Genomic DNA, 18575 nt, shown 5'->3' on the forward strand with positions numbered 1-18575 from the left:
TAGGACACAACTCGCGAAGCATCAATTTCAACTTTTCTTTACATCTTTATTTGTTCTAATAAGATTTCAAGTTAATTAAAATTATTAAATTAATTTTTAAAAAAAATAAAAAGACTTGGAGCCTTATTATACATCACATTTCATATGATCAAAAAATTTCTATAAATTTGGAATTTAATATATATAATTTCTTAGAATAAATTGTTCGTTTGATTTTGTGTTTTTATTCTAGTTTTAATATGATCACAATTAAAAATAATAACTTAAAGATCCTTTACAGCTTATTTTTTTTATTTGACTTTGTTGCCTAAGCTATAATAATGTTGTGTTTGTTGATCTTTGAATTGTAAGCAATTTTTTTATATGACTCTTAGCTCTAATCTCTTTAAGAATTAAATCAATTTTAATTATAACAAGCGCATTGTTAATCTTGGCTAATTCTTTCATTAATCGAACCATATTGGTCTTTTGAGACAAGATTTTTATTGAAGAGATCTTTAAAGTTTTGATTAGCCATTTAGGCAGTCAAATATTTGACTTTCTAAATTAGCTTCTAGAACTACATGAATTTCTGAGTTGTTTATATTAATGCATCTCATACATTCTAATCTATTATATCATAAGATTTTTGGGATATGGTAACTTATAGAAAATATTGAAGATGATTAATTATAACTTGGCAAGAATGGTAGAATCCTTTATATAGGACAATAACATTATTTTTTTAACCGATCCTCTTCACTCTCCACTTAGCTCTGCTCAGGGATGGAAACTTCTATTGTGTGGTGCAAACATTTAGGCAAATAACTTGTCTAGAGTTTCATGATTAAGATAAATAAACAAAAAGTTTTCATTAGGACCAATTAAAAAAAAAACTAAACGAATGATAAAAGATTATATTTTAGCTTGAAGATGGAATGGTAATACATAATTAACCTAGGGACAACTTCTTCATCATCCTTAAGTATAAAAGGTAGAATTTCCGGTCCTTTTATCCTCTACTGCTATAAAAAAAAAAAAAAGGAGGTTTCACCTCTTTCAAATCCTTGAAGAATTACAAATGTTGGTGTTATTCTTTGTTGATTGATGTAAAGTGAATCAATAATTGATAAAAATCCTTCTCTTAGGACATTCTCCACGAGGTTATCTTGGATGAATGTTTTATACCATAGTTATAGTAAGACTTGTTCACCTGTATCTTCATAAAATAAAGGGATTATTATAATACTTTGGACAATTATTTTAGTTTCTTCACCTGTTACACCCTCTTTTCGATCATTTCTTTCTCTTGTTTCAGACTATCAAATGTCACCTTGTTTGTATGAACTTTTTGAAATATAAACTAGTGAATTAGGAATGGTAAGCATTAAATGAATCTTGATTATATAGCTATGAGTGGGAGTTATATGACTCGTAAGAATAATAATTGTTTTTTTGGTAATAAATCTATCATTAGTTCAAAGTGACAATCCTTGCAAGTTAAGATATCGCATTAAACCGTAGTGTTCTCTTCTCTCTTGGTGTTTGTCTTTTGATGTTGAAGGAGTAATACACTAATACCAATTGAGGTCATATCTTTATTGATGCAAGAGATGTTATAGCCATCTCACTCTTATTTGTGAGGCTTAAAAGAATTTTTACACATTTTTTGAAAAAAATAGTCATAGAATGTGGATTTTAGTAGGATTTCTCTTTAAAAATAAAGTTTAGGTTAATAAATGAATCTACGTTGATAAATCCTATAATAACAACAAGCGTGCATGTCTGAATCCACTATAAAACTTCAAAGATGTTTCTCTTTATTAGTCATACACGTTAGAGAACTTAACAGCTGTTCATTATGAACTAAGTAAAGAACAGAAAATAAAAGATTCACAGCCTGATTCATTCAATGTGAAGTTATCATGCCATTGCGATCCTTCCAAGAACACAGCAGTAGACAGCAATAACATTGTTTTCCCCTCTAACAACTGTTAAAAAATATAACTTACATTAACATATGGTTCACATAACATATTTCTTAAGGATAAGACAAACAACACACAAACAATAGTAATTTGAAGGAATAAATTGTAAATATCAACATAACTTAAGGAATTATCGTATGTAAAATTAGGAAACTCAAATGAAGAGATAGAAATTGACCTCTTTTTTCTACTGTTTTGATTGTCGTTCGTACATTATTTTCAACCAAGAGTACTTTCTCTCAAGATTTCCCATTACTTTCCACATCTCCCTTTTGCTTCTTCGACGGAAGAATTCTGTTGCGAAGATGTGTATTGGACTTCCGAAGTCAACACCATGTATTGAATGAAACTCTTCCATTACCTCCTCAATGCTACATCCTTTCTTGTCTCTTGAATTCACTGTCAAAACACTCTCAAGAAGTCGATCTAAACGTGAGAATAACTTAGCTCCCATTCCAGACCCCCGCTTTTTTTTTTGAGGTCGAGGTATGGAGGTTTCAGTAGCTTTTCTTTTAACACTACTGTGGTTGCTACTGCTGTTTGGGACATTACAACCAGCACCATCCTACTAACATCTTCCACAAAATCAGGAAGAACATCCACCTCTGAATCACCAATTCCTTCCTTGAGATTTATGACAACATTACTTGAATTTCCCAATCCATCACCACCTTGATCTTCTTCAAAAATCATTCCTTGAGATGGGGCCCATGCATGTTGTCCAGTCGCGACAATGTTATTGAACATTGTGTCATATTTTCCACACAATGTTGGCTCTATGCCGACATGCCTAAACTTCTTTGCTCCTCTAATTTCCTAACAATAATAAACAAAATATAGTCAAATACAAGTTAAGATTGCATGATTTTAAAGAAAACAAAATTCATTTAAGATAGTAAGTTACTAAAAAATAGACCTGTATTTTAGTTTTCCACCACTCATCAGATGCAGAGATTGTACCAAGTTCAGAGCTCCATCCAACACCAGTTTCAGATATTAGCCTTTTTTAAATCCTCTAGTCCTTTTTAATTCCGTCCCATTTGTTCTTCAGTTGTGATTTAGTGAACGAATGTCCAGTTTGTTCTTTGAATGCAGTGATAATATATTTCCATCCAACTTTGTCGAAGTGAGTATTAGGCCTCATCCCTTTCTCGATAGCTTTGATGCATATATCACAAAATGTGTGCAACATTGCCTTGGTCCAAGAAGCTTTGTCGTGACTTTCCAACCCATCCATATGTTTCTTATAAAGACTAAAACAAAATACAATTAGTTATAGTATGTTAGGATGAATGTGCAAGCAATATGCATGTTACTGTTGGATTGCAATACACACGAATGACATGTATGTAGCTACCAAAAGCTTGACAGAACAGGAAAATGGTATTCAGTATTTGTGAGATGTAAAATTAGAAAGACAATATAGTTAAAACAAAAGGTATGAAGAACTTAAAGAATACAAAGATGCACACATAATGACATTTAACTTGCTGTTAAACAATTCAAAAACAAAGACAATCATAAAAGAGAAAAGAAAGCGGCAAACATTGCATTAGAGTAAAATAGAATAAAAAATGGCCAACTCTCCAAGCCATTGTAAGCAATTTACCAAACTTTCTTCTTCTAATTCCTGACTGCCTTAAGAATATAAAACCAAAAACATGACATCCGTATGAAATAGTGATGGTGAAACAAAAGTAGTCATTGCCTGCTACCCTACTATTTTATATTAAAATTTCAGTCATGTGCTACAGGTTAATCATTCATTCAGACTCGTAATCTCTCAAGTATTAATCATTTTCCCTTGCACCAGGTGAGTTAGAGTAGCATTGCAAGAGTGTAGATAAACCGACTGTAGTATTGGCATGAAATGACCAATTCAATTGTCGGTGAAGACCATTTGAACTGAAGATAATCAACTTCTATGGAGACTATATGACATCAAATGTCAACATTTTGATGGCAGATTCACTAACTACATTAATGATAAATAGTTTCAGATATATTACGAATCATGACAGGAATAAATAAATAAACAATTACAGTAAGAAAAGAAAAAATTGGTAGAACCCATTCCAGAATGTATACAAAAAACTAATTAGTCATTGCATTCTATCATGAATTAATAAACCAAAAATTACATGCACAGTAAATTCCTTGAAGCAAGCTAAGGAAGAAGATAGATTTTGAACATGGCAACAACAGATCGATAATTATAACAAATAAAATGAAGTAATTAATGGCAGTAAACAACAAATGCATCGAACTCACTGAAATAAGGAAGAAGTCTGATGTTGTCGTTCTGGATGTAATTAACGTTGAACAAAATGTTGGTGTTCAGTGCCTTTTCTGCAGGCTTGGGGAATGCTCTGTAGATCTAGGTGCTCTGGTTTCTCTATAGAGTCATAGCTTTTTAGAGGACGTCTCTGCAGGCTGGTTTCTCAGGGAAAGAAGGGGGTCATTTTTTGCCTTTCTTTACATACGGTGAAGGAGACCAGCAGGGCAGCCCTGACATTTTATAGTAACTCTGGGCAAACTTAAGAACCCCAACCACAAAAGCATGTCTACACTGCTGCGCAATTAACTGCGTTTTAAACTCAAATTTGTTGTGGGTCCCACAACACAAAACTCAACTCTTTTCGGAACCAAACAATGTAAAACTGTGGTTGACCGCAAACGTGAAAGCCACCACGTAAACAAATACAGTAGAGCAAAGTAGAAAAAAGCTGCCCTAGACAGAGAGACCCATTTCCAAATGGATCTGGATTATCTTCTTGTAATTCCCTCTTGGAAATCTGTAAGTAAACTGGCTCTTTTCTTTATCATTATGTCATGGAATCTTGTTCCGACTTTAACAAAATGGATTTGATTTGATGTATAGGTTGGTATACTTGTAACATTCTTTACTTACCTCGCTATTGCTGGATCTGTACTCCCTGCCAAACTGGTTCCCGGTGTCACTTTACAAGACGGCTCTCGTCTCCATTATCGTTGCAATGGTCGTTGCTTGTTCACACTTTTTTTCATTTGCTCTATATTCCTTCTTCGTCGAAATGGGCTCATTGTTTGTGTCTTTTCTTCTACAGGGCTGTTCTCAATGCTGTTGCTGGTTCTGCTTCTTGGTGTTGGTGCTAAGATGGAACTTTTATCACTTACTGTGCGTTTTTTTTAGCTCTATTTTCCCTTTCTTTTCTTAACTTTGCCATTTGTTTTTAAATGTACACTCACATTTTCTTGCTCTATTTTGACTCCACATATTAGTTAGTTAATGTTCAAATAATGTGTGCAGGTGATATCAGAAAGAGGACTCGAGCTCCTATCGGCAACATTCATTTTCAGTTTTCTAGTAAGTTATATTTTAATTAGATTTCTAGTTTTATAGCTTTCAGGGTATAAACGAATATCCATTTTAATATTCTTGAGTGCAAGTCTAGCTCTTCTTCCTTTTTTTCATATGAAAGGGTTTCGCAGGTCAACATACATCATGAATTAGACATGTTTAAGCATTGCTGAACTTGTCTACTACTTTTCAACTTTGTTCTCAATTCTCAAATTGTCGAGCTTCATGCGGCACTGCCTCGACCATGCATAGATAATGACCATGATCTATTTCTCAAATGCAAACAGTGGTCAATGTTTGAAACCAGAATGATGTGATATGATGTGGGCAATTCTCTACACCTATCGATTTCTATAGAAGCCCTTTCAGAAAAAGAAAAAAAACAGAGATTTAGATTCAGAAAAGCAGGAGGTTAGGAGGGCAGTGCCATCCTTTGGCTTATTGAGTTCAACCCCATGAGACTAGATCTTATGTTATCATTAAAGGCAAACATACATTAATTATTCAATCATTATGCTGAAACAGAAAATCTTTATCCATATGAAATGCATTGGTTATGCACTGTCATTGGTGTCCATTACTAATTGTAATACTCCTTGGCCTTTTTATCTTCAAGCCTCTAGATTTTCCTTAATATATTTTCCACCAGACTAAAAAAATGCACTCTCTGTTGTCCAATCAAACTAAAAGAAGTACACGTGCCAATTCAAGCTCAATGTGTTCTAGTGATTAGTTTTTGGATGCTTCAGCATGAACCATACCTTGCTATTGACAGAATTATAGTTGCTGCTCATTACCTTTTCTTTATTTTCGAAGTAACAATTTTTGTTGCTTTCTAATTGTTCCTCTAACTCTCTGTTTTCATTTTAGGTGACGTTAGCACTCTATGCTGCTGGTTGCAAGTCACGAAATCAGAGTTCTTCCCTTAAGCCTTGTGTTACAGGAAACCTAATACATGACTGGTACTCCAGAAGAATAACTCGATTCAAGAGATTCCAATTTGAGTAGCAGGATTTGATCAAATTTATTATATGAATGACTTCAGGGTCCTTTTTTTTTTTGCGTTTTGTTTCCTACCTGTAGTTAAAAGAAGATCCTCATTTTTTGTTAGTTTACTGCACATAATTGTGAATGAGGAAGAGTAAACTTTGAAGAGGCAGGCTTAGTCCTAATATTACTATCTTACACGGCAACAGAATCCAAGCTACATATGTATTCCATGATTAGATAATCTCACTGCTGCCTGGTTCTGTCATCCAATGCAACCCAAAATATGGCTGCTAAAGGGGTTTTTTATTTTTATAATAACATCAAATTCAATTCTGGCTTTTATATGTCAACCTTTGGTCAACAAACTAAGATTAATGGGACTGCTCAATTTACCACCATTGTTTCTACCCAACCTATTTGTTTATAATGAGCACAAGGAATTGACTCTTGAGCATAAAGTTTCCTGTTCCCTCAACAACCCTTGCATCATTGAATTTTGTCTTCATTGTGGCAGCTCCCGCTGTGCCTGCTTAATTAACTTTCGATGATTTCTTCAATAAATTTTCAGCATAATGTCTGTGAAAATAAAAGGTTCATCTCCTGTGTATCTGTTAGCTTCCCTGATGGAATACTTTTTTGATCTATTATGTTAACGTATTACCCTTTTTGTCATTCAATAGGTGGTTTGGAGTACAGCTCAATCCTTCTTTTTTGGGCATTGACCTCAAGTATGTGATCCTGTCTTAAATTGTATAGGCCTTTCTTCTGTGGAACCTGATAAGAATCTTAATCAATGCTCATGCAATTCAGCAATCATATGATGATAGTCTCTAGGATTTTAATCTTGATATCAAACTTTATGTTGCTATATCTGTTACTGTACTTGGTGCTTTTCTTTGTTTTACTGTCTCATTTAATGCAGTAATAGCATGGATATTCTTTGTTCCTAATTGGTCTGTAGGTTTTGTTTGCAGCTGATAACAACATAGATAAGATGGTTTAACATATGTGCAAATCATTGTTTGCGTCTTGAAATTTTGATGTTAGTAGCAAAGAGATGACATGATTATGGACTAACAATGGTGGTTCTCTTCTGTAGATTCTTCTTTGTTAGATCTGGAATGATGGGATGGTTATTTATCAATCTATCAGTTCTAGCAAAAACTATTCAGGGCACCACCTTGAGCCATTCGATGATCCTCTACCAAATTTTCTGTCTGGTAATTTAGCAATTCTTGGGAGTACATGATTTTATTCTCATCTCTCTTCCACATCAAATTGGATGCTGAATGTCATTTCTGTCTACATCCTGCTTTCAGATATACATCCTGGACTACTTCTTTTATGAGGAGTACATGACCTCCACGTAAGTACATGACCTGTGCCTCTGCTGCAGAAATTGTTTCAAATACTCTTCTTTTCTCTTTATACTTGTAAACCTGCAGAAAACTGGTAAATAGGAATGACAAAGCTTGATTGTGGTTTCCAGTTCGAGTTTTGTGCTCAGATTGGAAGACTTAAGTTCAAGCTTGTTTATCAACAGGAGAGAGAGAAAAAGGGCAAGGGAAGGAGAGAAAACAGAACTTTTAGTGCAAGTGGGCCATAACATTATCACACAATATTAACCTACTTGTTCTGCTATACAAACTCAACTTATATGAAATCTGAAAGGCATATGTAAAAGTAGAACAATAGGGAGATCTAGTTGATGTATCAAAACAAAGAAACAGAGAAAATGATTTGGAAATCTAGTTGATTGACTAGAGCACTGAGCAGTGCAAAGATTTTCCTTGAGCTCATCCGATGTTTGTATATATTACATAAGCTCTCCAGCCGGCCTAAGCCAAAGTCCCTTGTAGGAATTTCTAAAATATGGCCAACTTTAGTCCCCCTTAAATTTTACAAGGAATCCTAGTTGTGAATATTGGTATGTGAAAATAGCTATCATACAGACCCTAACATAAAATTTTTCCAATTAATGCTACTTCTGTTTTTATGAATATCAGTTCGTGAGTATTATATGCAGATACCGTTAAGTAATTCGGGATGAGTTTTAGGCAAAGGGTAGGTAAATTCCAAGAAGCCATACTTATGTCCCAACTTTCACTTTAGTTCTATCTCATACTTCTTAAATTATCTGTTGGATTAAAACTTCAAAGTTTCCAAAGTGAAAGCTAAAACTCAGGGAAAGTTTGTGAACTACTAGATTTATGTATTTCAAGAATATGTGGTTGGTAGAACAGGCTTTCTAAAAAGCTGCACCTGACTAATAACACCTTGTAGCGTAACCTGAAGGTTATGAATTCTTTCTTGGTTTTTTTTTATTTCTAGGAAGATACAGTCTTCAAGTGTCGCAATTGTATGGCCTCTAATAGTATTTGTGTTGGCAAATAGTCTTCTCAACTATAATAATGAATTTGGAGGAATGATGAAGTTGATCTGATTGTCCTCTTCTTTAAACCATGCAATTTGTGATGCTTCGATTTTTTTCCGGTACAAAATCTATTGCTTTATCATCTTCATTGAATTCATCAACTTGTCTTACAATGCCTGCCAGTTGTTCCTGCTCCTCTGCATGTGGTGTTGCTAAATCTGAAATTTACTTTCAAATGCTAGCACAGGGTTCATTGCTTTGACTAAGATTTCTTTTCACCGTTTCCAATACTTTTTGCACCTTGTAATTTGCTCTAAAATTCTCTTGTCTAAAATTCGTTGTAATATTCAATGGAACTTGATTGCATGCATATTGTGACAATCAGACTTTGGGTCAGCAGCCACACTCAATGCACTTGTTTCCTAACAAACACCACACATTTGTTCTTTCAAGTCATTAGAGATTCATGATCTCATCATATGAGAACATAGCATATGCAAGTCTAGTTGGGTGATCACCATCTGAATTGTAATGCTACAAATGGTAGCGTAAGAAATTTTTACCCTGAAATTTACATCACTAATTCCTGACACTTGACAGAAATGAGGATTTTAGGGACTATTCATGCGAATTATACAATGAAATAAAGTAAAGATGTGTCCATAAACTTGCCCTTTCTTATTGAAGCACTAAAAGTTACAGAACCCAAAAGTTTCCTTGTTATTAAATTCAATTTTAGGTTATAATTTTAAGGTTCTTTATTTGGTGTTCGCATACTAACCTATTTTGTTTTACAGATGGGACATAATTGCTGAGAGATTAGGCTTCATGTTGGTGTTTGGAGACCTGGTCTGGATTCCTTTTACTTTCAGCATCCAGGCAAGTGACTGTGAGCTTGACATTTATGTGGAAGAACTTTGTTTGTTTCTTGTTGCACTGCAATCACTGTTTTTTGGACAATTGCTTAAGCTAATAATGAAATGTAATATTTCCATTTTCATGGATGACTAATTAACCCATCATAGTCAGAGTCTCTGTAGTGTCAATCAATAGATGGTTATTGCATATTGACCAGGTTCTGGCAAAAGATACTGCTATGTGTTTTGTAAAATAAATTGAATGTTTTATAAAAAGGGAAGTCATATGCCCAACTCACACTTGGCTGTGGGATTGAAAATTGAAAGGTGCATCCTACACTTTTAGTATACATGCTTCATAATTTATTAGATGTAAAGAATTCTACAAGTGCATTATGGGTTTTATTTAACTAGGTCGTTTGTTTGGCTTAAAGTTCTTCGTTGATATTTGTATTAAATTCCCATTTTTAGTATGATTTCTTATTGTAGAGAGCTTTCTAGTTTAATGCGGATTCTGTGTAATATGATAGATACATGGTTGGGTTTTGCTTCTCTGAAGAGAGGCCTGTAGACTCCTGTATGAGGTTGGTTTTGGCCGATGAGTAAAAGACTTTTGTTATGGGAAGATTTTTTTAAAAGCTTTGAGGTGTTGTGTTTTAAAGCACCTTTCAGAAGTTTTGCAAGTAATAGAGGTATCCTTTTTGTAGTAGAAGCAGTTCCTTGGTCTCTTTTTAGAAGTAGTTTGGCCCTTTTTGGCATGATGGTATGCATTTTAGTTGTTTGTAGGAGCTCCAAATGTGGGTCTGTTTGGAGATAGTTGTGTGGTGAGAAATATTACACTGGGTGTAATCGAATTTGGATAGTGGGTGCGAGTGCTTGATCAGTGACTAAAATCCCTTTTTGATAGTGGGAGTTAATTTGAGTAGTAAGTGTAGTGGAACCACACTAAATTCATATATGATTGTTTTATTGCTTAAATTCATATATAATTGTTTTATTGCTTTGTGGTAACTTGCATGACAACTAGTATTAGAGTGTGTAGTTTATATGGATCATGAAATTAAAGATAACGGACATTGTAGCCTTAAGAAGACATGATTGCTAATGATCATTATACTAAGTTTTCAAAAGAGTAAATTTTATTTGTATTTTGTTGATGGCTTCTATGTTGATGATCATGAAATTTGAAGATGCACGAAATTCAACTTGAAGATGATGTGATGATGCATGATGGAATTTGATCCAAGATGGGGTTTGTCTTGAATTCCTATTCTAAACAATATTTCAGTTTTCCTATTTATTACAAGATTATTTGTTGTGGATGGATTTCTTATTTAATGTAAGATTTCTTATACAACAAGAAATAGTTTGGTGTTGCCTCGATAAATAGAGATAGTAGTAAAAGATTGTTGGCTTTGACCCAGAGTAGAAGACCCTTGTTATGAATAGGATTAAATTTGGCCCAAGAGAAGATGAAGTCTCATATTTTGAGAAGTTTCTGTTGGTTACTTCAAAGCATCTTTGAGAAGTTTTGCAGGTCATGAAGGCATCCTTTTTGTCGTAGAAGCGATAGAGGTGCTTGATCTCCTTGCAATAGTTGATTGATAAATTTTGTGCATAGAGGTATATTGTTTTGTAGTTTTGAGGAGCTCCAAATTGTTGGATTTTCTAAGTGAGGGGGATTGGCTGGGTGCATTGGATTTGGGAGTGGGTGTGTGAGGTCTTTGTTTGTGCATGTAAGATCAGTGGCTGTGATCTCTTTTTCGTAGTGAAAATTAATTTGGTGGGGTAACTGAACGACATTAAATTCATGTGTGCTTATTTTAATGTTTCCATAGTGAGGCACAAACAACACTTTTAGCCTTACGGTTTGTTTCACCTTTCCACTTGATGCATGTTTAACGCCTGCAAGATCAGTGTTACTTTTTATTATTGTGAGGCATTGTCTTCAATAACTAAATTGCAATTACTAAGCCTGCTACTACCACTTGGGAGGTATGGCAAAGCCTATACGAGACTTAAAGGACACCATTCAGTTTGTGTATTGTCAATGTTTATAGGGCTGGTGGCTTTTGGGTAACAAAGTGGAGTTGACAACTGCTGCTGTTGTAGCAAATTGCTTTGTTTTCCTGATTGGGTAAATTTCTGGCAATGCGTAGTTCACTCTTATTGTGACTTATATTTGACTTCTTTCAAATCATTAACTAAAGTTACAGTTGTTTGGCATAAAACTGGGCAGATATCTGGTATTTAGAGGAGCTAACAAGCAAAAGCATGTCTTCAAGAAGAATCCCAAAGCACTTATATGGGGTAAGCCGCCAAAGGTTGTTGGGGGGAAGCTGCTTGCTTCTGGTTATTGGTGAGATTTCAATTTGATCGTCGATATCTTCTTCATTATCTCGTATTGCCAGCATAACTGTTTCCTTTTTCTTTTTCTTTTTCTTTTTATACCTTGGGGGAGAGGAGATTTGAACTTATAATGTTCTCTTCAGAGGAGAGGTGTAGTTACCAATTAGGCTATGCATCAACTCCTGTACTGATGGATTATTATTACAACTGCATTGTTGCTGTTGTTGAGGGATCTGGGTGTGGGGTGGGCATGAAGCATCACATTTCCCATGGGTTCTGGCAACAACATCCATGATGGTTCATCTCATGCATCTTCTTGACGTTACGTTTTTTGTGTTCAAGGGGGGTTGCAAGGCATTGTAATTACCTGGGTGACCTGTTGTTGGCACTATCCTTTAGTCTGCCTTGTGGAATAAGGTAATTTTCCAATTTCTTTATATGAATTTCTATAGAATTAGATGATTCAAAAGTAAACAGCTTCCAACAAAAAATGCTCACCTTTTTGCAGTTCTCCAGTCCCATACTTCTACCCGATTTATCTTCTTATCCTTCTAATATGGAGAGAAAGGAGAGACGAGGCTCGCTGTGCAGAGAAGTACAAAGAAGTATGGGTGGAATACTGTAGACTTGTTCCATGGAGAATACTGCCATACGTTTACTGAGACAAAGCTTCTGCCGTAGTGCTGGAGAACTCAAGTGTACGAGCAACCCTGTGGTTGGTGTTTGTATGTCATGTTTCTTTGTAGGATTTACAACCAGCAATTTGGCGATCATTTTGCCTTTTCAGCTTGAAACGATCAACACAATTTTGTGTTTGTTCTGAAGATGAAGGGAGAAACTTTTCCATGATTTGATTTAGTCCCCTGGTTTTGATGCTGGAAACTAAGAATTCAAAAAAAATGAATCTTGGCCTCCAGCCAAGCGAGTTTATATCCCCCATTATTTTTTGTCAGATAAAAGCAAGAAAAGAGTGTAGGGTATTGCTAAAATTCTGCAATAATGTAGTATACTGATGTCCTACTTACATTTTCACCAAATTTTAACAGCATCATATAGAGATAAAAATGTTTGATGCCTCTTCTTTCTCAAAATTACGAGTCCATATCATTATTCAATGAAACAGGAAAGCCCTGGATAGAAAGTTGTAAATATAATTCATGTATTTTACTGTTGTACTGTTCTCTAAAAACAGATAAAAATTAACTGCCATAAATTAATTGTAGATATTTTACATGTATAAAACTCTTCAATTCTAAAAAAAAACAAGCTGTAAAAAACGAACAACAACAAAGGAGAAGAGGGGAAGGTCTAACCGAGCCCAACATTAGCAAAATCAAACAACAACATAGAGGTCCAACCGAGCCAGAGCAGCAAAAGAAGGAGAGAAGGAAGAAAAAAACGACCCAACCAAGGAAGAGGGAAAAGAAGAAAAGAAAGAAGAAAAAAGAAAAAAAGGCCTAACCTAGGAGGTAAGAAAGCCCAGCTAAGAAGGAAAAAAGAGCAAAGAAGAGATCAAACAGAAAAGAAGAGGGCCCAAAAGAAAGCCCAATCAAAGAGAAAATAAAAGCCCAACTAAAGAGAAGAAGAGAAGAACGAAGAGAAAAGGCCCAAATTGAGGAGGTGAAAAACAAGGACCAACCTAGCCCAAACGAAAGCCCAATTAAAGAGAAAAGTCAAAGCCAAAGCCAACCAAAGATAAAAAGGAGGCCATCTGAGAAGAAGAAAATAACAAATAAAAAAAAGGGAGAAAAAAATGCTCAAACTGAGGAGGTAAAAAACAAGGCGCAGCCTAGCCCAATCCATGAAGAGAAGAGAATGGTAGCTAAACCAAGCTCAATAACGCCAAAACCCGTCAATCCTTTTCAACGAACATGGCACATCAAACAATGTTTAAAAATGTTCAAACCACCATAATTGTCCACTTGATTCTTTGGTTTGCAGGTTACTAATTTAGTGTGGCTTATTTAAATGTCTTATTAATTTTATAAATTAACAATGTTGACATCTACCTGAATTGTTCATCTTACAGGTTAGTTGTATGGTTGTTCATAATAAAACAATTATTCTCCATTATTAGTTTATGAGTAAAATGTATAATAAAAATATATAAATACCCAAGAATCATCATCAGGTACGAAACACAACATCCATAATCACCAAAAGAACATTCTTCTTTATTTTCTTTCTCTATACTGCATTTTTTTCCTGGTATTTTGCTACCTTTTAAGAGGTCTTTTATTTTATAAAATAGACTTGTTTTACAGAAGTTGATAAATCATGAGCAAGCCCAACTTCAAAAAAAAATTCTTTAAAAGCCTATCAAATAGTTGTGTAACGACCATAATTATTTGAAGTTTTTATTTATTTATTTATGGATGTTAGAGAATAATATAAATCATATCTTGAGACAACACCTAACAGTTTAAGCTATTGGGTTGAGATGATTCCTTGACATAGTATCAGAGCCCTAATGACCAAGTGGTCACGAGTTCGAATCTCACCATCTTTATTTATTTGATAAAAATTAACCACAAAAAATATGGGTATATGCAAGTTTCAAGCCAAAAAACTTTTACTTGAGGAGGTGTGTTAGAAAATAATATAAATCATATATTAGGATCTCACCTAACAGCTTAAATTTTTGGATTGAATTGATTCTTTAATAGTAGAATCATATTTGAGTTGGTGAGAAACTAGAATAAAAATATAGTTTATTTCTCTTCTTATATATTCCTAATTTCTTCTATATATAGATACAATATAAAAAGACACAAAAGAGTAATCGACCTCCCCACCACAAATACATCAACTCTTCTAGAACTTCACTTAATAGCCCTCGTGCAAATGAAAATGTTTGTTAAGGTTGTTCTAGCCACACAAAAATATCTCATAGCCTTGCCCCTTCCCCCATTGCATTGCACAACCACTAGCTTAATCATATGTGCCACCAATCACACATATACAACTTTAGTTTCTTAAGAAAACATAGCAAAATGACATGCATGAAATTAGGCAAGCGTACCACCTTGCTCCAACCCTACTTAAAAATCACTTTCATTACCAAGATGAATATTTTTAGATAATTAATCAAAGTATATGTAAATTAAACTAAATATTTACGATTAAAAAAATAGAACATTCTCAAATTAGATCTCTCATGTTCAAAAATCTAAAATTAAAGCGTCAAATAGCCATAAAAATATACCCATCACCAGCGCTGCCCTTTAAAATCCCACTCGGACAATCATGAGCAAAAAATACCATGATATGAGGAGATTATATGCATTTTAGAGGATGAATATAATCTCTGCCATGCATGTGGGGGAGACTTTTTTTATGTAAACAGGAGATAGACACCACCTGTCTCTTTAATTAGGGTTTTCATCTCTATAAAGATGGCATGCTCATTGATACGAGAAAACATGTATAAAACATATAAAATCTTATCCTAACCACGTTTTATATAGATCTACCCAGGTGGTATCGTTAACTTGGAGACTGGTTCCACCAAGTTTATTGCCCATTTCAGCATGATGAAAAAAATCCAAAAATTCGTTACATAATTGCCTATCATGACAGGGAACTTTTAAAACCATGATTGAAATTGTATTACCGCAAGACAATACAAAAGCCATTAATTTCTTACAAATAATTAATTGGTTGGTTGCATGGTTATATATATATAAAAAAAAAAAAAAAACAGTCTACACAAGTTATTTTTTTAAAAAAATAATTTTACAAAAAATTCCTTGGAATTATAGCGTAAATTATGGAGTTAAGTTTAGTAAAAGGGTGTTTGAAAATGTGATTACAGCTATTTTTTAAAGTGTTTTTCACTTGAAAATATATTAAAATAATATATTTTTATTTTTAAAAAATTATTTTTGACATTATCACATTAAAATATCTGAAAACATAAAAAAATATTAATTTAAAACCAAAAAAAAAAATTATTTTTTTTAAATTCACTTCTAAAATTTTAAAAAAATAAACAGAGTTTTAGTTTGGCGTACATTCCAAAAGTATTAGAACACAAATCCAAAGTACAAAGTCCACACTAACATGTAATTAGCATTCACCACCCTTGGTAAATCACCACTAACGGTGTCACTGATTGTCCTGTCGAGACTTGTGACTTGACAGAAGAAGACAAACACTGTGGCCATCTGGGTACCATCGCCAGCCCTAACGGCATGCTGACGGAATCTAAACTGAAAAATTAACAGTCCTTGTTTTTCGCGGTCTCACGCTCTACAAGTCAAGTTATTGTAACCACGCACTTTTTCGGTTTCAGTTTGCTCACGTGTTTCCGTCCTTTCCTTGACGTTTGACACGCCGGGTCATACGCCTTTTTTATACAAAAGTTCACTCTTGCCCTTAATAATTTCATCCATGTTTCATTTCTATCCTTGTACTTTATAATTTCACAGTTTGCCTCTATAGTTTTCAAAAAGTTTAAATTTTGCCTTTTTTCCTAAAAGAAACTCGCAAAAGTTTCAATTTTTTATTCTTTTCTTTTCTGATTTCCCCCCTGTAATCCCATGAATATTAAATCATATAATACAAAAAGCTTAAAAAACCAAATTAAAAATATGGATGGTGATTCCACTCTATGAGTATATTATACTATATATAAAATAATATTTGGGGTTTTTCCCTCAAGTGCTTTACTCCCACCTGCTTTATCGTTGCTTATATAAATAAAGAAACACCTTATATTTGTTTTATATTTTTAATATTTTTTATTGCAATTGAATCCTTTTATAGCCTAATTCAATAGAATTAGACTTGAGATTATGAAAAGAAATACCAAATTAAAAGATATAGGATTGAAATATAAAAGCAAAGAAACAATGTCTAATCCCACAATCTTGACAATTTTTATTTTGATTTAAAAATTTATTTTTTAGTCTATGACTTTTTCATTACATTAAATTTTTTTAATTTTTTTAAATATAATATTTTTAATTTTTGTAATTAAACTCTCACCTTGTTATTTTTAATCAAATGATACATTTTTATTGAGTTGGGTTTTTAAATTTAGTTTTTTCTCATTGCTTATTTATTATTTATTTATGTATTTTCATTTTTCAAGTATTAATCTGTATAGAATTCATAAAATATATTTTATAAGGAAAAAATCCATAAATAAAATAAGAATACAAGGGCAAGCAGGTCAGTGACCTATTATTATTAGTTAAATATATAAACAATTGAAGCTGGCCTCTTAACTAAGAAAAACAGATAGAAATATATAAATTTGAACAAAAATAGTTTTTTTTATATATGAAATCCATAAAAATTGGTATAAAAGTAGAATATCAAACGCATCAGCAATTGATAAAAAAATATATATCTTATAACATAGGCAAAAATTTCCCCATTACACACACATACGAGTTCCTGTTTAGTACTGTGGCAGCGAGTAAAAATAATTATATACGGCAAATATTGATTTTTAGTTAGGTTTAAAAATAAAAAAAAAAATTTATGAACCCACAATACTTGCGGCTGTACCTCAAGTTTAACAAAAACAAAAAATTTTTGCTTGCGTTCAGTCAGGCAGAACTGTGCAAAGTGAGTTTTTAATTCATTTTGTACTGTTTACTTTAACAAAAACAAAAAATTTCGCCCGCATTTAATCTCAGCAGAGCAAAGTGAGTTTTTAATTCACTTTGCACTGTTCACTTCAGTGCAAAGTGAATTAAAAACTCACTTTGCACAGTTTGGCTTATTCATTAATAATAGTCTGACCGGATCCAATCTGAACCTAAATATTTTGGATCGGGTCTGATCTAGTAAAAAAAACATTTTTTTAATTTTTAATTATGTTTTATTTGAAAAACTAATATTTAACATTATTCAATGACATTGTATCAATTAGAAAGAGATCGCATGATGGTTTAGCATTTACAGAATTTGATCGTAATCCCAATTTTATTCATGATGATATTTTACCTGATTTTGTTACATGCTAAAAATACTATGTAAATTATAGTCCTTGTCGAATGAATTTATATAAAGTATCATTTATTTCATAATGTAATACTAATAGTTAAATCTACAATATTTAAATTAAAAAACATTAATATTAATATATATCTTTTATATTTATTTTATAACTTCAATTTGAAAAGTATTTTTGTAACCAAACACATTAAACTACTTTTTATTCAATCTCAATTTCAATTACAGTTTTAACCAAACATATATTTTTTAAAAACAACCTCAACTAAAAATATTTTTTATAAAATAATTTTTAAAAACTATAACCATAACAGCTACTATAATATCAAATACATTCGTGCAACATGGGGACTCGGAAAAAAGATAAGGCGGCTAACCGTGACATTAGATCTTTTGGGGAAATCATGAGGGCATTATTGAGAAACTTGAACTGTAGGGGTAGAGGAGTGAGCACTCACGAATCTATAAGGGCAAAAAAGCTGAAGTTCAGTCATCTTTTAATTGGTCGCTTTGGTCCCCTCCACTCTCTGTGCGTGCATGTTTCGTATACCCGACAAATACACACCTATCTTTTTTCTGCTGCTACTTAAACCTTGCAAGCTGCCAACGATATATCCATTTATAGCACAAGAAAATAAATTTAACAACAAAAGCACAAAAGACAGAGGTGATTATAATAATAATTAAAAATTAAATTAAGGCTGGAATGTTTACCGGGAAAAGAAGTTATC

The 18575-nt window shown here is 33.2% G+C and overlaps 1 protein-coding gene and 1 pseudogene across 1 annotated transcript; one reads left to right on the forward strand and one right to left on the reverse strand.

The window, feature by feature from the left end:
• Window positions 1–1778: 1778 nt before the first annotated feature.
• On the reverse strand, window positions 1779–4515 carry LOC133689609 (L10-interacting MYB domain-containing protein-like; annotated as a pseudogene).
• Window positions 4516–4565: 50 nt separating this feature from the next.
• On the forward strand, window positions 4566–12726 carry LOC133689608 (delta(14)-sterol reductase). Its single transcript, XM_062109532.1, has 13 exons — window positions 4566–4764; window positions 4849–4966; window positions 5054–5124; window positions 5257–5313; window positions 6178–6269; window positions 6978–7025; window positions 7397–7517; window positions 7617–7663; window positions 9469–9550; window positions 11589–11665; window positions 11768–11887; window positions 12220–12294; window positions 12386–12726. The coding sequence occupies exons 1-13, from the start codon at window positions 4723–4725 to the stop codon at window positions 12537–12539; spliced, it is 1104 nt and encodes a 367-aa protein (XP_061965516.1). The 5' UTR covers window positions 4566–4722; the 3' UTR covers window positions 12540–12726.
• Window positions 12727–18575: the final 5849 nt, after the last annotated feature.

Source organism: Populus nigra, chromosome 3, assembly GCF_951802175.1.
Source record: "Populus nigra chromosome 3, ddPopNigr1.1, whole genome shotgun sequence".
In the NCBI taxonomy this organism is placed as follows: domain Eukaryota; kingdom Viridiplantae; phylum Streptophyta; class Magnoliopsida; order Malpighiales; family Salicaceae; genus Populus; species Populus nigra.

Coding starts and splice junctions, on each gene's coding strand:
- LOC133689608 (XM_062109532.1), top strand. CDS start 4,723: ATGGATCTGGATTATCTTCTTGTAATTCCCTCTTGGAAATCT. Junction 11,888..12,219: donor CTGCTTGCTTCTGGTTATTG/GTGAGATTTCAA, acceptor TTTGTGTTCAAG/GGGGGTTGCAAGGCATTGTA. Junction 12,295..12,385: donor AGTCTGCCTTGTGGAATAAG/GTAATTTTCCAA, acceptor ACCTTTTTGCAG/TTCTCCAGTCCCATACTTCT.